The sequence below is a fragment of the Brachyhypopomus gauderio genome, chromosome 10, assembly GCF_052324685.1.
Source record: "Brachyhypopomus gauderio isolate BG-103 chromosome 10, BGAUD_0.2, whole genome shotgun sequence".
Classification (NCBI taxonomy): Eukaryota; Metazoa; Chordata; class Actinopteri; order Gymnotiformes; family Hypopomidae; genus Brachyhypopomus; species Brachyhypopomus gauderio.
This window is the reverse complement of record NC_135220.1, coordinates 19725139-19748889: the sequence shown is the minus strand read 5'-3', so window position 1 is coordinate 19748889 and position 23751 is coordinate 19725139. Positions and strand designations below refer to the sequence as shown.

General features: G+C 41.9%; 2 protein-coding genes across 5 annotated transcripts in view; both read right to left on the bottom strand.

Annotated features, from left to right (window-relative positions):
• Nucleotides 1–1216: 1216 nt before the first annotated feature.
• On the bottom strand, nt 1217–9229 carry rab36 (RAB36, member RAS oncogene family). Its single transcript, XM_077018336.1, has 12 exons — nt 9034–9229; nt 8776–8901; nt 8347–8430; nt 7432–7523; nt 6658–6732; nt 6400–6501; nt 6201–6265; nt 6056–6107; nt 5312–5393; nt 5018–5108; nt 4536–4652; nt 1217–1644 (listed from the first exon to the last, which is right to left on the bottom strand). The coding sequence occupies exons 3-12, from the start codon at nt 8398–8400 to the stop codon at nt 1586–1588; spliced, it is 789 nt and encodes a 262-aa protein (XP_076874451.1). The 5' UTR covers nt 8401–8430; nt 8776–8901; nt 9034–9229; the 3' UTR covers nt 1217–1585.
• A 5752-nt stretch (nt 9230–14981) lies between these two features.
• Nucleotides 14982–23751, bottom strand: part of gnaz (guanine nucleotide binding protein (G protein), alpha z polypeptide) — a 34501-nt gene continuing 25731 nt past the window's right edge. For all 4 annotated transcript variants that reach the window (XM_077020357.1, XM_077020359.1, XM_077020356.1 and 1 more), the window contains one exon: nt 14982–17101. In XM_077020357.1, the coding sequence (XP_076876472.1) occupies nt 16757–17101 (345 nt within the window). In that variant the 3' untranslated portion in view covers nt 14982–16756. The remainder of the gene's footprint in view (nt 17102–23751) is intronic.

Below are 23751 nucleotides of genomic sequence, written 5' to 3'. Positions count from 1 at the left end.
TCATCACCTCACCCCATCACCTCACCTCATCACCTCACCCCATCACCTCACCTCATCACCTCACTCCATCACCTCACCTCATCACCTCACTCCATCACCTCACCTCATCACCTCACTCCATCACCTCACCTCATCACCTCACCCCATCACCTCACCTCATCACCTCACTCCATCACCTCACCTCATCACCTCACCTCATCACCTCACCTCATCACCTCACCCCATCACCTCACCTCATCACCTCACCTCATCACCTCACCCCATCACCTCACCTCATCACCTCACCTCATCACCTCACCTCATCACCTCACCCCATCACCTCACCTCATCACCTCACTTCATGTAAGCCTCGTCGTGCTTAACACATGTCAGTATCATGTAGCAGAAAATAGTATAAAACTATGGTCTGTGGGGGGGGGGGGGGGGGGGGTGCAGCTCTCTCATGCAGACGCTCTCGAGTGTGTGTAAAGGAGATCTCTGGATCAATCCATCTTTATATTTTTCTATTTTATATTTTTATTTTACTTTGATACCATTCCCAACTGCCGTTGACTGTTCTTGCTCACTATTAAGGTTCAAATTTCCACGACAAGACCAAACTACACACTCCAAATTGCTTTTCCAAATTGCCAATTGGGAGTAATTTATGTCGTTGTGGCTATTAGCTTATTATCTTACTAAGACACAAGTCAAGGATAGGGTATTGCAAAACTCTCAACAATATGGTCAATCAGTGACTTTTATGTACTGATACTGATTGCTGTTGTTCTAACAATACTATTATTTTTGATTCTTGATGCTTTTTGAAAATCTTATTTCCTATACGTATGAACCACAATTAGTAATACACATATAAAGTTATGAGTGCTATACCTACACTATCACTAAAGCATGTGCAATAACTGGAGCCCTTTGAACTAAGGTAATTTGTCAAATAAGCACATCCTAACTGATTATTGTTTTAGTAATTCCAGTTGTATTGCTGTATAGTAATAACCCATAATAATAATAATAATAATGTAATAATGAAACCTACAGCTGCAACAGGACATTGTATTGAACACTGTATGTTATTTTAATCAGCAAAATAATTAAAATTAATAATATTATCTTTAAAAAAAATTGGAACTCAATGATAATAATGTGCAGACAACCATACTGAATTAAATTTCCATTTCAGTTTGAGACTTGTGCTAAAACACTGCCAATTCATACCACCCCCCCCCCCCAAAAAAAAAAAATATATATAAATAAAAAACATGTTCCACAGGTATAAAAGAAAATAATACATGTAAATAACGGCAGTGGGTGAAGCAGCAGAATACTGAAGCTAGAGAATACCATGAACATTCTTGTTGAGTGAGTCCTGAAGAAGTCTTGGGTGATGACCTCAGAATGACCAGGAGCTCCAAATACAGCAGGCGGTGGAGAACCAGGCCTACTCTCACAGACGTCTTGTAAGGCATCAGTCTAGTGTACTCGTTTGATTACTTGTAAGTTTATTTAATGTCAATGTTTATGTTCATCCCTCTTGTAGTTCCTCTGGGTTCCGGGTTCAGGGCTGCAGACTGAAGTGCTCACTGGGTCAACAGCAGGTCTTCTTTTTTGCGTTAACCACAGATTCCTGTTGGGCTGTGTCCCCTTCTGCAGAAGAAGATGCCACTCTGTCACTAGCAGGAATGCACCTGACTGCAACTGACTGCTACTTACAGTTGTGATCAAATTTATTCAACCCCCAATGCTGCGAAGGGTTTTATGGAATTCAGTGCACATTTGTAATTGTGTTCATAATGAAATCTTACAAGGACTTGTTAAAGAACTAAATGCAACTAAGATAGCATCAATTTTTTTGTCATAAAGTATTAAATGGCCTTTTTGTGATTTCTTCATTGACACAATTATTCAACCCCTTTACGACTACCACTCCTAAGAACAGAGGTTCATTCCAGTGTTTTCCATCAGGTATTGAAAACATCTGTGGATGTCAACGAGCAGCAATCAAGCATGATAAGCACCAATTAGGCAGATTTAAAAGGACTGTGATACTCAGCTCCTTCTAGACATCTACTGGTGTGTTTCCAAGCATGGTGAAGGCAAGAGAATGGTCCCAGAAGACAAGAGAAGAGGTTATTGCTCTTCACAAGAATGGCAATGGATATAAAAAGATTGCGAAGTTGTTAAATATTCCAAGAGACACTATCGGAAGTATCATTCGCAAGTTCAAGTTAAAGGGCACAGTGGAAACGTTACCTGGTCGTGGCAGAAAGAAGATCCTGACCGCGACTGCTGTGCGCTACCTGAAGCGTAATGTGGAGAAAAATCCCCGCGTGACTGCTAAGGAACTGAAAAAAGACCTGTCAGATGTGGGCACTGAAGTTTCAGCTCAGACAATAAGGCGCGCACTGCATAACGAAGACCTCCATGCCAGAATGCCCAGACGCACCCCCTTGCTGACTCCAAAGAACAAGAAAAGTCGACTGCAGTATGCCAAAAGTCATGTGGACAAGCCACAAAGGTTTTGGAACAGGTTTTGGAAACTAAATTAGAACTGTTTGGGACAATGGACCAGCGCTATGTTTGGAGAAGGAAGAACCAGGCTTATGAACAAAAGAACACCTTGCCTACTGTGAAGCATGGCGGGGGGTCAATTATGCTTTGGGGCTGTTTTGCTTCTAATGGTACAGGAAAGCTTCAACGTGTGCAGGGTACCATGAATTCCCTTCAGTACCAGGAGATCTTGGAGGAAAATGTGATGGAGTCAGTCACAAACCTGCGGCTTGGGAGACGTTGGACCTTCCAACAGGACAATGATCCGAAGCACACATCCAAGTCCACTAGAGCATGGTTGAACATGAAAGGCTGGAACATTCTAGAGTGGCCATCGCAATCACCAGACTTAAATCCAATTGAGAACCTCTGGTGGGACCTAAAGAAGGCAGTTGCAGTGCGCAAGCCTAAGAATGTGACTGAACTGGAGGCTTTTGCCCATGAAGAATGGGCTAAGATACCCATAGGTCGCTGCAAGACACTTGTGTCAAGCTATGCTTCACGCTTGAAAGCTGTCATAACTGGAAAAGGATGTTGTACTAAGTACTAAAAAATAATGTCACTAGGGGGTTGAATAAAACTGATAATGATGTGAGCACAGTAAAGACATTTGTGGTTATTCCATCATAAATATTATGTTATGTTTGTCTAATTTATAAGTGCCTCTTTGATATAATTGTAAATAAGATGACTGAAATGATCAAAATCAATGTCAAACTGGCCAAAACACTTTATTTCAGTGGGGGTTGAATAAATTTGATCACAACTGTAGCTATTTGAAAGATAGCTTTTACCTTTCAATCTACATCTATTTTATTTTTCCATACATTCCACCACATTAAAGCATTCTGAGGTTCTGACTCATTCCTGCCTCCAAATCACTGTTTCAGTCATTTTCAACATTTTAAAATTACTATTGTTCATCTTTCGATTGCAGGTCAAACCCTAGACTGTGAGATAGTAACTTTAATTGATGAGCATGGGTCAAGTGAAAAGTTGTATGCAGTCAAATCAAAATTTCTTTTATAATACATTTTTAAATTGCAGAAGCTAATTTGTATGATAAATGTTATGGAACCCAAACAATATGTTGTCTACACATAGATCTACACAGAGTATGGCAGCTGAAATTTGTTTTCAGATTGGGCTATGCCAGCTCCAACACTAACCCTTGACTAGGGATAAGAGGTGATGAGAGAAGATCATGTCAATTACAACTATATCAGAATTATAACTATATCTGTTCTCAGAGCAGAATGTTCAAAAGTGGGGGATGAGTAAAGTGGGGGATGAGTGAAGTGGGGGATGGGTGTAGCTGTGGATGAGTAAAGTGGGGGATGAGTGAAGTGGGGGATGGGTGTAGCTGTGGATGAGTGAAGTGAGGGATGGTGAAGTGGGGGATGGTGAAGTGGAGGATGATGAAGTGGGGGATGAGTGAAGTGGGGGATGGGTGAAGTGGGGATGGTGAAGTGGAGGATGATGAAGTGGGGGATGAGTGAAGTGGGGGATGAGTGAAGTGAGGGATGGGTGAAGTGGGGGATGAGTAAAGTGGGGGATAGTGAAGTGGGGGATGGGTGAAGTGGGGGATGAGTAAAGTGGGGGATGGTGAAGTGGGGGATGGTGAACTGAGGGATGGGTGAAGTGGGGGATGAGTAAAGTGGGGGATGAGTAAAGTGGGGGATGGGTGAAGTGGGGGATGGTGAAGTGGAGGATGGTGAAGTGGGGGATGAGTAAAGTGGGGGATGGGTGAAGTGGGGGATGGGTGAAGTGGAGGATGGGTGAAGTGGGGGATGGTGAAGTGAGGGATGGGTGAAGTGGGGGATGGGTGAAGTGGGGGATGGGTGAAGTGGAGGATGGGTGAAGTGGGGGATGGTGAAGTGAGGGATGGGTGAAGTGGGGGATGGGTGAAGTTGGGGATGGGTGAAGTGAGGGATGGTGAACTGAGGGATGGGTGAAGTGGAGGATGGGTGAAGTGGGGGATGACCTACTGAGAATTCCTCCATCTCCGATCTGCACACTGCAGTTCCCAAGATCCATGTCCTTCAGAATAGCATCTTCAAAGGAAAGTGCAGCCACACGAAAGAAAAACTCCTGCACATTCTCTCCTGTGATATACACACACACACCAATCAATTTCACAATCACACATAGTACCACAATGGCTCAGAATGCAGGACTTGCTCACTTGAAAAACTTGAGCCACATGACACTAACATGAACAGAGCACGGTGCCAGTGTAGCATGTCTGATACATCAATAACAGTATAGGAAGTCTGAGATGACAATATGAGTGTGGTGTGTCTAAATGGCAGTACCAGTGCAATATGTCTGATGCCAGTAGAAGCGTGTCTAAGATGAAGGTGCAGTCTGTCTGATATGACAGAACCGAGGAAACATGATAAATCAAAGTGTCTAATATGACAGTATTACTGGAGCATGTCAGAAATTACAATATCAGTTCAACTCGTACCTGTCTTTGATGAGACAGACCAGAACTCAGCATTCATCTCGGTTGCTATCTTCACTGCGTCTCTTTCTGTCCTCTGGCATTCTTCTGCAGACTTAAGACAGTGACAATAATACAAAACTAGAAATCACAAGTGTTTGTTGTTCTATTATTCTGTTTGTGTTATTTGTATGTTAAATATTCTTATGTCAACCATTCCTGTAATGGTTGTGCCCTTCTATCTTTAGGGTTTCTTTATGATGCATAACTGATCGGTATGTTAGTACAGTAGTGAAGAGAAGGTGTAATCATTCTCACCAAGAGGTCTCGCTTGGTACCAACCAAGAAAATAAAGCATTCGTTTGGTTCATTCTCTCTCAAAGCGTCCATCAGCCACTGCCTGTGACACACAAGTCCAGCATCGTTCTCAGTACACTGTGGGAACACCAGCCACCCCACTGCCCTGCCGTGTACATGTCCTTATGTAACCCCTGATTTACACACATGAATTTGTAATCTATGAGTTAAACATAACAGACCATTTTATACCTGTGCAATATCTATTGCATATCTATTGCAACTACCAATTGTCCCATTAATCAAAATTATGGTTTTGATATTCATTTTCACTATGATAATTAAAAGATTAGTACAGTCCAGTTGTCAGTGGGTTTTAAAGCCCTACATCGGCTAAATCTGAGTTTTCTCTCTCCTCAGGTTGTTCTTATTCTTCAGGGGACACAATGTATATATACAAAATGTGCCCTATGAATATTATTCCAATGTTCACAAAGCTACCAGTTTTGTAGAATTGCAAGTTAATTGCAAGTTAATACATACATCTCTCCCCTCTTGTATGATTATTCACCCCTGACACTGAGACTATTAGCATCATGTCCATGCCAAACTCAACTGGGACTCATGACTCCGACTTGTTGGTTTTTGAATAGTACCAAATCATATTTATCCTATTTCAATTCTGCTTTCTATTCTGTTATATTATTTTTTAATCTTAAAATGTGATTAATGTTTAATAACACTCATTTCATAAAATGTTCTCACTGTGTGTGCTCCAGGGTCTTAATATCTGCCATGTCAAAGACAGTGATGATCACTGGCAAAGAAAGACAGAAAACAGCGTCATTATTGTGGATGTCTATCTGTACTGACGAGTCTACATGACTAGCCTGAATGAATGCCTACCCACCCTGAGCTCCTCTGTAGTATGCAGAAGCAATGCATTTGAATTTCTCTTGGCCAGCCGTGTCCCAGCTAGGAGAGTAATACATTAAACTCCACAATTGAATTTTGCATGTAATCAAACACTTATATGGCCACAATATGTTTGTGTTCATGCAAAAACGTGAAACTGACAGGTGAAACTGAAACTGACAGGTGCCGCTTACATTTGGAGAGAGTATGGAAGCCCAGAGAGTTCAAATCGCTCAATTTCAAAGTCAACCCCAATAGTGGCCTTGTAGTCCCTGTCAAAAACATCTTTGCAGAATCTAGAGTATAACAACATTACTGTAAAATTAACTGTAATAATGTTGAACTAATTAATGTTTAACACCAGAAACTACATATAATCAATAAGACATAAATATTACAAATAAACATCACAATACATATTAACACTGATGTCAGTGTTGCCATTTACTCACCTTTTAATTAAGCATGTTTTCCCTACATTTAGGTCTCCTACTACTACTGCTTTTGACATCTTCAATCTGTCCAATCTAAAAAATATGAACAGGAAAACGTGTCATTTCAAAGCACAGATTTCCTTTAATAGGAATCAATGTAAAAGCCCACTGTGATTAAAAACATTGTTACTGTTGTTAATTTAACAGCTGTTATTATTGCTGTAACTGAAGACAGCTCTTCTAACACCTAAAACATAACCAAAACAACATGATTATTTTACTTTCAGAGACTTTTGTACCACACTGACAAGATAAATAAAAAAGATTAAAAAAAAAAACACAGGTTCAAACTGTCAATAACCTTCATGAAGACAACTGATTGAAATGTCCCAGTGTTCTTTTGAAAATAAAAACACAAAACCCCTAGCTCAGAACATTAAACATTTAACTTGAAACTTCAGCTTAATATTTCACAGTGCCAATGAATAGAATAGAATAGAATAGAATAGCATTTATATGTCATTGCACAACGAGACTGGTACCACCGGGGCCATGGTGTAAAGCACCGCAATCCCAGGATCGGCCACAGCATCATAAACGCACCACAATGTAAATGTCACCTAACATTGGTAAGAAAGGTTGGATTGGTAAGGTCAATATGATTCATGCACAAAGCAAGTTACCCATTGCTTCCTTTTGTTCAGGTACACCCACCAGAAACAAACCCACATCAGATGAACCAATGAAAGCAAAGCCCCGAAAGCAAAGCCCTTGTAGCATCTTTCCACTCACCCCTGCTGCCTGGTGGCCCGATCTTGGCAAGCCAGTTTGGCTTTAGAACCCCAGTCCTCCTTCATCTGGAGACAGGCTTGTGGATTATAACACTGAAACACACCAGCAAGTCCAGAGACACAAGAATCAGCAGCCAATATAGACCAAAGAGGCACAGAGGTTCTATCTCAGCAGGATAATCTCTCTTCATTAATCAGCTAAGTTCGCAACGGCTGCACGCCACAGCAGTCCTATGAAACATACATTCAATGTATACCAGAGTAAATAATACAAATAAATTAGACAAGAATATATACAAAAACTGAAGTGTGAGTCTGATTTTGTATCTGCTTGCATCTATGGACAACACTCATAGTTTTTGCTTTGGGCCACTTGACTAATAATCTTAAGATTTAAACACACATCTCTGAGCAAAAAAACTTCAATGCAAATGTAAAGAAATAATGTTCCTCTCATTAGAAGATCCATTTTAGGCTGAAATAGATTGGTATAATGTGGCCAGAATTAACTGAAGTCCGGTGATTCTGCAGTTCACTTCCATAACCAGTCTATTCTGATGTCACATGCCATGCTTTCGAAAACAAATTATGCAGTTCATTACATTACCAGGACTTTGCTGTCCTGTCCTTTTGATTAAAAATAGGAAACAAACAAACAGGAAACAAACAAAAAGGAAAACAACAACAACAAAAACTGGGCTTCTCCTAATGTAAAGAATCTCACTGAACATAATCATTAACAGTAATAAATCAACAGAGAGCACTATATAAATAAATAACATAAAAGGATATAACAGGGAGATTTAAAAAAATGTCAAGAACAGAATAATATTTCCATTATGAAATCGTATTTATTACAAATATATAATCATATTTATTCTGAGTACTTCTGTATGAACGTGGTCGCTCTCTCTACCTTGGGGAATTTGGATATGATCCTGTTTCTGCTGACAGGTGGAGCGAAATGCATTCTTGCGTTTTATAGCAGACCGTCTCCCACCTGTGGGCGAAATGAACACGGTGTGAGCTCAGCCGTACAAGGTCCAATTATGTGTTTGCCTTCTCAGCTGTGTGCTAGGAGACGAAATAATACTGTCACCTGGAAAACCTTGGTTAGCTCCCTGGGCTAATGTAGCTCCATACCTCGGCAATGTATAATGATAAAGTACACAACCAGCTGGAAACTTTTCAAGTCTAATCAAGGCTAGTTAACATAACCTTTCATTTAGGAGGCAGGATAGGATAGCTAGCCAAATACCACCGTTCTCGTCCCTCAGACGGACATAGCTAGCTAACAGTCTACATATCACGCCACACGATAAGAGGAGGGATTGTTTATGCTCACCAGTACTGGTGTTTATTGTGTTGTTCACTGTGACCACCGTGTCGGTGATGTCTGCCGAAAAGAGTCCACGTCCTCCGGTGATCTGTGCATCAGCTTCAACCAAAATCTCCATAGTAACCAATCCGCCTGGAGAAGTCACGTGATCGTGTGAAACCCCATTTCCTTTATTTTTGTTTTGTTGTTTGTTTGTTTTAACCGATATAGCTGTTAAAATACAGGCGCAATACAACACCAATAACAAAACAGAATAGGATTAACCTTGCCTAGTGGACGTGGACGGATCATGGTCTTGCGTGACTGGGCTCAGACATCTGAGTCCCGCCTCTTAATAATCATGGACACAAAGCCACAAGTCGCCTGGCACAAGATAAACACTAACACCATGATCACACACTGTCATGCATATCATGATAAAGCTCATGTTCACAACAGTGTTCTCTAATAGACCAAGATATTCATCATCCACCTCTAAGCATCTCAGATAAATGCAAAACGTCCACCATTATATTCTTGGTAATAGCAAAGCCTGTCATTGTTTTTGTAGCAAAGTCATTGTTTTTTATCTAACAAACATTTTTTATTATATATATATATATATATATATATATATATTTTTTTTTTTTTTTTATTATATATATATATATATATATATATATATATATATATATATATATATATATATATATATATTAAAAATAAAATATATATATATATTTTATTATATATATATATATATATATATATATATATATATATATATATATATATATATATATATATATATATATATATATATATATATATATAATAGCATTCCATAGCCTTGCAGATAATTTATCCGGTACGAGATATAAGCAGCCATGATGATGTTCTTTTAAAATTGATGTATAAAAAGTAGCATCCTGATAGCTAGCCTATCATTGAATATGCTCGATGTGAAGAAAAGTTCTGGCTTTCCCGGTCTCCGTAATTAGGGGATAAAAAAATTCTTACAAGGTCTGGTTCTTACAAGGTCCACATTTCTGCTTGCCTGTTAATTGTAGGCCTATGTATGTACACTCTGGATATTTGGAAAATAGTTACAGTATCTTTAAGGAGAAGGTCACATTGTGTTAGATCAACCACTGAACTGACAACTACTGTGATTAATGTTAGATCATTCATCAGCAGATGTCGCTGTTACATTACAATAATTTGACTCCAATAAATACCGGTACGTAATGTTTTTTACGCAGTATGCATTAATAATTGAGTTAAATAATGAATAATTAATTAAGATAATAAACAAAACAACTAAACAGTCTATGGCATTACATGACATTGGCTAAATCGATATGTTTATATATGTTGAATAAGTGTTTACATTAAGGACACGGTGTAAGTGGTTCAACACTCGAGTGGCAGTAGATGGTGAACACTTTGCTACCATGTCAAATGTGTAAAATTTGCGCTATGTATTCCCTATGTGCTGCTTCAGGCCCACATTTGACACAAATCTGAAAAAATAGTTTTTCGGCACAACTGCTAATGATAATACGTTTCTCACGCAGGGCCCGTTGAGCTGAGAGAGAAAGAGAGACGGATTCTGACTCAGGTGGTTAAGGACAAGTGTATTTCTGCTAAGCACCACTCATTTTAATGGGCGATAAAGCCCGGTGTTTGGACCATAATCGCTCTTCCTCGGCCATCGTGTTATTCCACTTTGTTTTAAATCAGTAATAGACAGACCTCGTGTGTGTAGCTTCATCATGACGTCGAGTCTGTTCCTCTGGACCGACCTGTTTAGGAACAATATTTCCTCGGTATTTGTGTACGAGCTGACTCATAGGCCTACTATGATATATGCAAAACAAATATGCACTATAGGCGTAGAAGTGGGCGGTGGGGTAATTTCTAAGATTTTTTTTTTTATCTTACTCGTATTTTCCGTTATATCTCTCTACAAGATAAAACAAGATAACACGTCTCAGTAGTAATGTTTTGATACTTTACGAAGTTGTTTTTGTGAACGCTGTGTCCGCTGATGGACAGATTACCGTAACCGAAGCATATTTTGCTGTGTGCGGCTGCTGCAGGTTGGTCGCGCGCTATTTGTTGTTTTTGAGGTGAGTCTGACATGGCCACATATCTTAAAACGAACATCCCCAGTACACGCTGTGCTATATTAAAGTTTGATAATTGAAGATTATATTGATCAAATAATTCAGCCAACCTATATTTATCATCCTAAATGTCACTCGTGCGGTTGTTGTGATCTAACAGACTAGCGGGCCAATTGACTTTTCATACTATAAGTCATGTGGGAGCGAACATCAATTTACCCTTCGTGAGCCAGAGAAACTGACATAAACGAACTGGGTAACCAAACCAAAATGTTAAATCTCTTAGTTAGGGTTTCCAGCCATTACGTTAGGAGTCACTACTCGCTTACATTTATAGTACACGTTGTTTTTAAATAAACGTTTTAGGTTTGCTGTTGCTGCCAGGTCAAACTAAATGATGTTGGAAAATAGTACACACGTCAGAATTACAAGGCAGATGCATTGGTGTGTCTTGAGCTCGCTATACTCAAACGCCTGAGCCTCTCATAAGTCTTTTGGCCCTGTGACTTTAAACGTTGTAGGGTTTTTTCCGTAGTGCGTGGCGGTCCTCCACCATTACTATATTACTATTACAGCTCTAATAACAAAATGGGACTTAACACAACGCAGATGTCATTCAGCCTCCTACGTTCTGGTGCTGGTTTACTTTGAAGTGCCACCGATCATTCTTTTATGTTCAGAGGTAGCAAAACACAGCTATAAAAACTACATGAAAGGCTTTTTACCGTAATGATCAGATCTTTAAAACTGCACTGTACAATGTTGACTGTAAAATGTATTAGTTTTGAAAATACAACAAAATTATTGTGGGTTCATTCATGTAATGCAGCCATCATTAGTATTTCAGACATTTAACAATTGTATCGTGCAGTTTTACACATAACAAAGAAGGAACTAATCGATATAATGTCCTAGTGTCACTGATTTTCTCTTTCGCTTAGCTAACCTTACTCTAAAATGAACCCAATGTATGTATATATCATATGTGTGTGTGTGTGTGTGTGTGTGTGCGCTCGCACGCGCGCGTGCATGCGTGTGCGAGTGTGTATTTGTAATCTCTCCATTCTCGCTCATGACAGTCACAAGACTCTCCACCAGCCTGTCTCACTGCTCAGCCCTAGGTGCTGCATGCGTGTGTGCGTGCGTGCGTGTGTGGGTCTGTCCGTTCGTTCGTTCATTCATTCATTTATCTCTATTGTCTCAACAAACATTTGCCCTCTTTCCACTCTCTGTGGTCTGGGCGCTCGTCGTCTTCTTGGTGTGAAAGACCACAGATGGCTCCCAGACCCAGTTAGTGGACCTCTCAGAGATTTGGAGATAGGAGTGGAGTGTAATAACCTGTGGGAGTGTGGAACTGTAACACTGGAACTTTTGCCCTTTGCTTAGCAGCTGTTTGAAACATCGACGGCATTTGACTACAGAATACATAAATGTTTATTAATTGCAGTGGCCAGAATAAGCCATTTGTACAATATGTCAAGATGTAGACCCTGCAGTGGCTTAAAGTCACTTTATAGGCCAATGAACTACTTACCAATATTGGTTACTTAACATTTGCTATTTAGAGTCAATTTACATGAGACTTGTCTTGAAAAACCCATGAGTGTTTAAAATGCACAAAAGCAATCAGATCTGTACAAGACAGGTAATTGTGTTCATTAGTATGGGCACCCTCGCTCTAACGGTGATAGCTATCGGCCTGGAAGTCACACCCACTCATCCTGCTCAAGCTCTGCAGGGTGTTTGGATCCATGGGGTCTGCTTCAGTGCACAAATCAGTGTATTCTTTGTTTTAACACATTTTGTTTAAGTACACAACAATCAAGCTTTTTATGAGTTCATATGGCTGTTTGAGACTGAAAAGCACTAAACTACATCGTGTTGTGTCCTTTCTGGGGCTAAACGTGGCTGAATGTCTGGATGAGTAAGTTTGGAGCATGTGACCGCTTCCATGGCAACCACAGCTGTGGTTTTATAGGGGTTTCATGTGACATGCAGGAGTGATGTCACTAAGGCAATGCATCACTCTCACAATGCCAAAGAAAGCACAAAAACTCCAGAGATAAGAAGTGCGTCATTAAGTTTCAGTTTGATTCAGATTCTTATGTTTTTATTGGTTTAAAGTCAGCTTCATCAGATGATTCCTGTAATGATACTGAAATAACTATGTGCCGAATAATACCAGAGAAATGTCCCAAAGAGAACACAGTAGTAGTCCATTTGTACATAAAACTCTTTAATGGTTTGTGTGTTTGTGAATATATAAATCAATTATTATAGGTTCATCCTAAGGTTCATCAAGTATATTGATTCATGTCTTCGAAGGAAAGAGCACTGAGGACATTCAAACAGAAGCAGTGAGAAGAGACGTAAAGGCAGTGAGGAGAGACAGATATAGGCAGTGGGGAGAGACAACTAGAGCCAGTGAGGACAGTCAGATAGATACAGTGAGGAGAGAGACATAGAGGCAGTGGACGAGACAGAGGCAGTGTGTAACTCAGATAGGAGTGAGGAGAGACATATACATACATTACATAGAGAGGATAGGCATGTGGGGCAGTGTAGAGACAGTAACAGAGGTGTCCTCTGGTTTGGGAACTAAATGGCATGAAATGGGTGTCCATACCAGCCATTTTCTCTCTCTCTCTCTCTCTCTCTCTCTCTCAACATACACCCACACAGCTGTGTGTAACACTGACAAACTCTCTGTAGACATAAATCAATTTCAGAATAATTTAATTGCACACTTAATTAGTGTGTTGCTTGTTTGGCTCTGGTGGCCAGTCAGATTTCAAGGGTGTCAAGAGTGGACTGGGAAAAGAGAGAGATCCCCCAGCCAGCCAGAAACAGATAGAGAGACTGGAAAAGCCAGAGAGAAACAGAGAGAGAGAGACTGGAGGAACCAGAGAGACACACAGAGAGAAACAGAGGGAGAGAGTGACTGGAAGAGCCAGAGACACAGAAAGAAACAGAGAGAGGGAGAGAAAGACTGGAAGAACCAGAGACACACATAGAGAGACAAAATGGAAGAACAAGAGAGCCACAGAGAGAGAGAGAGAGACGGAAGATCCAGAGACACAGAAACAGAGACAGACTCAAGATCCAGAGACACATAGGAAGAAACAGAGAGAAAGAGAGATAGAAACTGTGTATTGCTAGATTACAGCAGTGAATACTGAGACTTCCCATAGTGAGCTGAGAAGAGTTTCATAATGACTGGCAGTGGTAGCAGGGAAGCCATTTTCTCATGGTTTCCTCGTTGCTGTTAGCCATGTGCTACAGCTTCATGTGAAGCAGCTCCAGGATACGGAGGCATTCCTTGTGATTCAGGTATTAAGAGGATAAAATACAAAACACATCTGGGCTGCTGCACACACAGAATAGAACATGACCTGGTTTTATACTGAAAATTACTTTGTGTGTAAACCTAGGTATATTCTAAACCAGGGGTGCCCATAACGTCGATTGCGATCGACCGGTCGATCGCGAAGGAAGTGTCGGTCGATCGTGAAGGAATGTCGGTAGATCACATGACATTAAAAAGTAGTGAATGAATGACAGGCTATCGTCCATCTGCACTGACGGTTGTATATATACACCCCCCCCCCCCCCCCCAACCCAACCGTCAACAATTTACAGTTGAGGCGAGGTAGATCTTTCTGATTTGGTCATCTTATAAGTAGCTCGCAAGCTGAAAACTTGTGGGCACCCCTGTTCTAAACCTTCTGCATCAGCCTTGATTACAGCAAGATAAAGCCAGAGATCCTATTTTTTGTTGCAAATGTCATGAAAAAATGTAATCCTTGCAGTAAAAATGTCAGTGGTAACAGTACTTGATTTGTGACTGTTTTTCATTCAGAATCCTTTCTGTATCTTTGAGTAGACAATTCCAGTAAAATGACTATCCGGTAACATGGCTGTTTGGAACTCTTGGCAAAATGGAGACTTATGTGACTTTCAGTGAATCATGTGAGAAACATCTGCATTATACATTTAGAATCTTCAGAGCAGCATTTGGCAATTTAATGTGCCTCGATGACACCCCTGAAATCTTCTCCCACCCCACCCAGAATCCCCTCACAAAAACATCTCCAACACAAGAAACAATTTGCATAATCATTTTTATTCACTGTTATTGTTCTTTTATATTTCTTTTTAAATATTCCTCTGTTTGTTTTCAATAGACATCTTGTAGTCAAAGCCAGAAGCCCTTAGCTGGGGAAGGCTGCACAGCGTCAGAGCTGGAGGGGGAGGGGACAGGGAAAAGGGGGCGTGGCACTCTTTCTGCCAAACACCCCCATGCAGTTAAATGTGAATTTTTTTTTCTCACAAAGAATGCACCTCACATACTATTTATACATCATACCGACAACAACGTCCACTCAAAATGATAAAATAAAAAGGAAATTTTTCTTTTTCTCATGAGATTCGATTTTTTTATTTTTTAAATATGTTTTTATATCTTTGTTAGTTTTGTTGTTAACTGCTTTTCTTTTCTTTTTTTATTTTATTTTCTTTTTTGGTTTTGTTTAATTTTCGTTTTGCAGTCACCAGCATCCTCTTTGCTTATGTCCCCATGCTGGGCTTGGATTTGAGGTGAATATGAGTTGTTGTCTTTTCTTACAGTTCTTTTTCCAATAAATACATCTCAGAAAACAATTGTACACAGTGTTTGACTTTTTGATATATATTTATATATATATTTTTGGGAGTATATTAGTAAAATCAAAAATATAATAAAACAAATTAAGCTGTAATTTATCAAAACTCCAAAGTAAGAAAATCATGCATATTAGAATGACAGCATTTTTTCTTAATAAAAACCAAAAGTTTTTGGATGGGTTTGTTTTTTATTTACATTTATCTTGGCACTATTTACGTTTCTTTTGGAAAGTGGAATGCTCTTAATGAAACACTTAATGCTCAATTCAGTGTAACACTCTTGGAACGCCCAATGTCTTTTCTAAAACAGTGTATCAAAGTACATGCTGTTTTAGACAAAACAGACAATAAAGACAAAAAGAAAACAGAGCAATTTTCCATGGGTAAGACAGCCAAAAAAAAAAGTGTAAATGTGTGTAAAAAGCCATATTATTATATCAGCATTGTACTGTGGCAGTTTTTACCATTGAAAGGAAGCCAAAGGCATCCCAGTCTTTTTTTCCTGATAGATTCCCAGGATTAAACAGGGCAGTTCAGTTGCCCTGAATGGGGCAGTTCATTCTTTTACCATACTATCTATACTCTAAAATCTCTTCAGAAAGAATATACTCTTTTTAAGACTCTTTTTTTTTTTTTTAATCGGTCTTCTCCCAAAGCAGCGTTACACACATTAGGCGAGTCGTTGAGCCTGACAGGATGGAGCGAGGCAAGGCGAGGCTGAGGGTGGAAGGTGAAGGGTCAGGATTCAGGAGCCCAGAGGAAGCAGGAGAGTCACGGCTCCCTGGAGCTGGCCTGTGTCTCAGTGCCAAACGTGTGTCTGATCATTGACTCCAAGTCTTTTGAGAGATAACAAAAACATAAGGATGTGTAGCAAAGTGTGTGTGTGTGTGTGTGTGTGTGTGTGTGTGTGTGTGTGTGTGTGTGTGTGTGTGTGTGTGTGTGTGTGTGTGTGTGACTACATATTCATAAATTCAGTGCAAACACATTTATACCAATGCTGAAAAGTCCCCCTCAGCCATTGTCTTCTTATTATTAATAACTTGAGCAAAGATGGCAGCATTTAACCACTTCCACATGCAGCTCATCCAGGTCTCCATGGTAACTAGCAGGAGCAGCAAACCCGATGGAGTCACCTGTCGGATATGCTCCTCTTCCTGTGAAGGGTGCCACAGAGCCCTACCTTCTGCTCCCTACCCCCTCCTCCCCTTCCCCTGGTCCTAGCACAGGCCTATGTACTTAAGATTATTTTGTATTATCACGTCCGTGACGGCGTCAAACACAAACTGGATGTTGCTGGTGTCGGTGGCGCACGTGAAGTGAGAGTAGATTTCCTTGGTCTCTTTGTTGCGATTGAGGTCCTCGAACTGGCGCTGCACATACACGGCCGCCTCCTCGTAGGTGTTCTGGCCCTTGTAGTCGGCGAAGCAGACGGTGAGAGGAATTCGTTTGATCTTCTCTGCCAGCAGGTCCTTCTTGTTGAGGAAGAGGATGAGCGACGTGTTGGTGAACCAGTTGTTGTTGCAAATGGAGTCAAACAGACGTAAGCTCTCTGCCATGCGACTCTGGTTAAGGTAGGAAGAGTGGGGAGAGATTGAGAGAGAGATAGAGAGAGGAGAAAACATTACAGTTACAAAACACCGGGATATGAACATAAATGCCTCTAGATGTTAAAACGCACAAGGACAGACTGTCGAAGAAACTTCACTGCATAGTCCTCCTTCAGCCAAGCCAATCCTGATCTCATGACTGAACCTGCACTTAAGAGTTTAGTTTGTGCCATGAACTCTGCAAGCTCCTCCCAAAAGAACACACTCAGATCAAGCCACTCCCACAGCACACATCAGCATCTTTCACACTCTGCGGAAGGCTATTCATTCCCACCTGGTCTTTATCACCTCTAAGAACCTATTTAAAATATTGCCATTGAGAAGCAACACCATTCTTGTAATGCCCACTAAGCTGTTCCTGTGTTTGTTCGTATATCTGGGTTTCCAGACTGGTTTCCCCTTCAGACGACGACTTCTGTCTAACCCTTCGGTGCTGCTTGAATTCTCAACTGGAACTACGATAATTGAGATCACGCCCTCTGTGCTGCTAACCGGTCATGCATAGTGTGTGATGGAAAAATCAGCAAACCTGCAGCCAGTTCCAACGCGGTTGGATCCCGTCCCTCTCTGTGACCTTATTATCATTAGCGTGTGGCACTAGCCAGACCACAAGCCTGCTGGTCAACGCTGCTGTTTACCACCTCACACCTCATGCTCCTGCATGCATGATTCAGCTCTACATCAGTGACAGTCCACCTGCTTACTCTCTGTATAAACCAGCTCTAGTCCACCTGCTCTGACTTAGTATAAACCACATGTTTAACTGTATAATGAGTAAAATATTTGTCAAGGAAGACAACAAGGAAGGATGTCAAAATGATCACAAGCTCTGCTTTCTTTCAAATGCATTAGTCTTTTTATTTACACTACTGATGGAACAGATTCAGATAGATTCTTGAGCTCTTTCCATGCCAAATGCATAAGATATAATCTTTGTCTAATAAACCATCTCATTGACCGAGTCTTCAATGACTAGATTCCATCAACATGTCATCTGAATAAAAAGCATTCTTCACAGAGGCTTCGGGACAGGCTGATATGAGTGGGATAGACCTCGCTGGTGGGACAGACCCTGCTGGTGGGACAGACCTCGCTGTCAGACCTCGCTGGTGGGACAGACCCCGCTGGTGGGACAGACCTCGCTGTCAGACCTCGCTGGTGGGACAGACCTCGCTGGTGGGACAGACCCTGCTGGTGGGACAGACCTCGCTGTCAGGCCTCGCTGGTGGGACAGACCCCGCTGGTGGGACAGAGCTGGTGGCTGAGCTGGGCAGAGCTGGTAATCATTATTTTCTGATGAGTTGTTGAGCTAAGGGCAGTGTTCTCAAAACAGCAGCTCAGTGGCCAGAGCTGTTTAGTGCTGTGCCAAGTCACTTCTGTTATCAAAGCAATCAGAGTAATATCAGCCCCCAATCAGCAGATCACTCTCATGGGCTAAACACTGAATTTGTGATATAACAGCATGTCAGTTGTGAAAACTCATTTGTTAAAAATCCATTAAATTTCAGATATGAGAGTCATTGATTTTTGTTTTCTGTCTTTCTGTATGTGTAGTCATCAATTACACCAAACCAAACAAACTTCACTATGGCAATTTAGAAACAACAACGGTATATTTAAGTGTGAAAAAAGTAGATATTACTGCCCCTCCATTAGCAGTGATCCAGCAGCACTGGGGTCCTGCACCTACCCCACACTCCTCCCAACTCATCCCCCTCCTGTTTCTGCCCCACACACCTCCTGTCTCTGCCCCACACAGCTCCCAACTCTGCCCCACACCTTCTGACTCTTACAGTTTAACTCCTGGCATTTCTGGGCCCATGCAATTGAACAACCTTGTCTGTTTTAGACTGCCCATATGGACATTTGTTATTTATGCACTGGTAAACAATAATGTAAACAATGTAAGCAATCCCTTAACAGTTGGTATTTGGTGAGCTATAAACTAGATGTTTTGTTTTTTGCATAAATCTACTTAATTGAGGACACACAGGTCACAGTGAGGTCAATAGTTTTGCATCTCTCAGTATCAGAATGTATTTAATCTCAGTGATTTATTGTGGTTGAGTGTGCTGTATTTTTCAGGGTATAGAAAAACCAGGCAAGTCGGGTGGGGGAGAGCGTCTGATTCCCCAAGGACTGCAGCGAACGTCTGATTCACTGATGATGTGGGAGAGCATCTGATTCACTGCTATGAGAGAGCGATTGATTTACAGAGAATGGGGGGGGGGGGAAGCATCTGATTCACCGAGGATCGGGAGAGAGTGTCTGATTCACAGAGGACAGGGAATAGCATCTGATTCACTGAGGGTTCAGGATAATGTTCCACTCCTTCCAATCGGAGCACACAGTAATTTCCAGTGTCTACAGTATAAAAATAAATGATCTCCGTCCAAACGGCTATCAGAAGGAGCCTTGTCAGATGCACAGGCATCCCCCCATGTCACAGTCCTAAGGAAAAGACGCAAAACACCACAAACCTTCATGGCATGTCTAATGAGGGCAATCTGCCCACTGAATCGTTTAGATTTCAACAAGCCCTGGTCAGCGTATGAACCTCTGTTTCTGCAGATCTGCTCAGTGCCCTGTCTAATTCAATTAGTCACCTGCCCATGTGCAATTACCTCACTGTGTTTGTCAAGCCAGTGACCACAGTAATAGTGACAGAGGCCAAGATTAGAATAACATCTGTGAAATACACACAATCGTTCTACTTCATCGTCCTCCGAACCACGTTGCTGTCAGACGGCGCATCGGAGCCGATATCTGAGCCTGACAGAGCTACGTCTGAGGCATTTCGTGGCTTCCTGTGCAGTTTTCCATTTCTCTAGAGTGTTTCTCTTTGTTTTAGGCTGGAAAGCGCTCAGATTAAATACACTGCATCATTTTGTCCGTTAGTTGAACCCCGTACTGTATTTCACTGAACGGCTATAAATCTCCATGTGGGTGTTGTTTGTAGGTTAGTTGTACTTTGAACACAGCACTCACACCAGCACTGCGGCTGTGAGAGAGAAAGAGCAGACGTCAGCGACTCTGCGTAGACGTACACACTGACCGCACCGTTCAACTCCGCCTCATCTTACGTGATGACATGTTCATTAGAGCTCCCAGCCCTGGCGTGCACGCTGCACCTCCCACTAACTCCGCCCCTCACCCCATTGTGCTCAATCAGTGGCTGTTGCTGGATTCTGGAGAACATTCCAGAATTTCGTCCAAGTTCTGTGGTTGTGACATGGAACACTTGATTTTACTATGGCATGACTGGGACGTATTTGTTTCCTATGTACATGTGAAACTCAAAGACGTGGAGAAGCCTGTCCTAGCTCCTAGGACAGCATCTGACAGAGACACCCTCACTGACGAGCTGCAACTCTTAAAGTCTTAAAATCTTGTGGAATGTAAAAAAGTTTAAAATAAAATGTTCAAATTTATACATTTATAATATCCAGTTTATGTTTCTGTAATTACTATTATAGTGTTGTTCTATATATGAGTTAAATAAAGATCATTAAATGTTTGTATGTATGAGGTAGCGGCTGTCGACATGAGGTAGGGGCTAGTGTCTGTGTGTGTGTGTGTGTGTGTGTGTGTGTGTGTGTGTGTGTGTGTGTGTGTGTGTGTGTCTGTCTGTCTGTCTGTCTGTCTGTCTGTCTGTCTGTCTGTGGGCACGTGGTGAGTAGAAGTGGCTTGTGATCAGAGGAGGAGTCAGTGAAGAAGACTGGGCTGATGTTGGAAAGGTTAAACAAAAACATCATGGTGCTTGGAGCAAGTCACAAGATCTGCTGCAACTGAGAGAGAGAGAAAGAGACAGAGTGAGAGAGAGACGGAGTGAGACACAGGCAGAGTCAGAGAGACGGAGTGAGACACAGGCAGAGTCAGAGAGACGGAGTGAGACACAGGCAGTGTCAGAGAGACGGAGTGAGACACAGGCAGAGTCAGAGAGATGGAGAGAGAGATGGAGAGAGAGACAGGCAGAGTCAGAGAGATGGAGTGAGACACAGGCAGAGTCAGAGAGATGGAGTGAGACACAGGCAGAGTCAGAGAGATCGAGAGAGAGACAGGCAGAGTCAGAGAGACGGAGTGAGACACAGGCAGAGTCAGAGAGACGGAGTGAGACACAGGCAGAGTCAGAGAGATGGAGTGAGACACAGGCAGAGTCAGAGAGATCGAGAGAGAGACAGGCAGAGTCAGAGAGACGGAGTGAGACACAGGCAGAGTCAGAGAGATGGAGAGAGAGACAGGCAGAGTCAGAGAGATGGAGAGAGAGACAGGCAGAGTCAGAGATGGAGAGAGAGACAGGCAGAGTCAGAGAGATGGAGAGAGAGATGGAGAGAGAGACAGGCAGAGTCAGAGAGATGGAGAGAGAGACAGGCAGAGTCAGAGAGAGATGGAGAGAGAGACAGGCAGAGTCAGAGAGATGGAGAGAGAGACAGGCAGAGTCAGAGAGATGGAGAGAGAGACAGGCAGAGTCAGAAGCAGAAGTGGGGGAGTGGAAGACAGAACAGGGGCAGATGGATGAATAGTGAGTGCTTCTGAGGAGAACGTCCCAGAAATGGCACAGGCAACGAGACACAGCTCAATGTGGTGCGCAGCTCCAGACGGTTCTGCTGTTCCTGCGCTTTCCTTTCTGCTGCGTGCTACAGTTCAGGACACCACAGCATCTTACAACCTTCCTCTACAAGCATGCCAAATAAAAAAAAATAATACAACTCACCGTACTCACAGCAGTAACAACACTAATGATGTTTTATTCATGTACTGTCTGTGTTGTTCTCAAGGCTACTTTACAAGAGAACAAGTTTTTAAGGCAAAGAATCTGTTGCCTAAAAATCTGTCCCAACAATTCAAATGGGTATCCACCGTGAAAGAACAAATCACGGGTTTCTGGGAAAACAGGAAACAGAAAGAGGGAGAGAGAGAGAGACAGAGAAAGACACAGGGAACAGACCAGGCACTGTGTGTGTGTGTGTGTGTGTGTGTGTGTGTGTGTGTGTGTGTGTGTGTGTGTGTGTGTGTGTGTGTGTGTGTGTGTGTGTGTGTGTTGCCATGACTGAATTGGTTAGAAACAATTCCACAGGCCCGATGTGAGAAGCCCTCGGAGCTCTGCCCCCCGGTCGGGCCTTTAGAGAGTGGATCAGCGAGGCAGTCCGTCTCCCTCCGCTGTCCTCTCCTGAGCAGAGAGAAGGGGGCACGACCTTTGAGACGGCCTCACCTCACTGCAGCTGCGCGTGTCTGTAACCACCATCACCTCAAAGGACACTGCAGCATCATTAGCAACAGAAGGGAAAAGAGAGCAAGAGAAAGAGAGTAAAGGGAAAGGGAAGAAATGGAAGATGCCTCCGTACCCATCTACTGTGTACCAGAGCTCGGCAGGAAGACCCCACCCCGCACCCAGAGTGCACATACAGTCTTTAAATTAGCTGTAGAAATAATGATAATGAATAAGCTGTAGATGTTCACCAACATTTTAATTCTTTGTGAGGAATGAGAAAACATCTCAGCCTCTGGAGAAATCCAACGAACTTAAGTTCACAAAACGACTCAGTGACTCTCCTCATCGCCATGGGGTTTACACTCAGATTCAAAGAGAGAGAGAGAGAGAGACCGTGTGTGTTATTTTACCTGACAATAATCATACTGTTCTGCAAATTTTTTGAAGAAAAAAAAGCCCCACAGAATCACTGAAACCAGTGCAGCTTAATCCTAAAATACAAGTGATTTCCAACCACAGACCAAGCTAAAATTGACTGGATGTTCATTTTTGACCTTATGCACCCGATATGGCTTTTAAATGTCAAGAAAGGGGCAATATCGACATGTTGTGTAGCTAGCACCACAGGCCAATTCATCTCCCTGTGCGTATGACTCCCTCTGCCTCTCCCTCTCTCTCTTTCTTCTCCTACTCTCTCTCTTGCTTTATCTCTCTGTCTCTAGCCAAAAATAAAAATGCCATTATCTTTTTTTAATTTAACCCCAGTGACTGTATACTGTTTTCTTTAAAATATCTTTTCATGAAAATGTCCAGTATTGCATGCCTAAAATTATGACATGGTTTGTCTTTGCCTTAAAAGGCCATAAGTAGTTCAACATCTCACAACATATCCAGAGTAGACTTTGTCACTACTGTTTGTCTTATTGACATCCATGCAAAATACTGGAAATCCGCGTGTGTGTGTATGTGTGTGTGTGTGTGTGTGTGTGTGTGTGTGTGTGTGTGTGTGGGTGTGTATGTGTGTGTGTGTGTGTGTGCATGTGAGCTTGTGTGGGCGTGTGTGTGTGTTTGGGTGTTTGTATATACTTCCCCAAGCACTACGCAACCTCATTTTGCTTATGGTTGCACAAAAGCGCAGGATGTTGAGTACAGCAACCCTGAACGTGGCCTGGTCCTCCTTACGCAACAGCCTCTACTTTGCCTCAGAGACTCCGTAGAATCAACCCTCACCGGCCGGTAACACTGGGTAAAGTCTGAGTACCGTTACAGTAACGTCACAGGCCTTGACACGAAGCTACCATTCATGCTGGACGTGTGCCACAGATTTCTGGCCTCGGACTTTCCCAAATTCCAGTAGGAAATTATACCTGACAAGGTATATTGCATAATCATA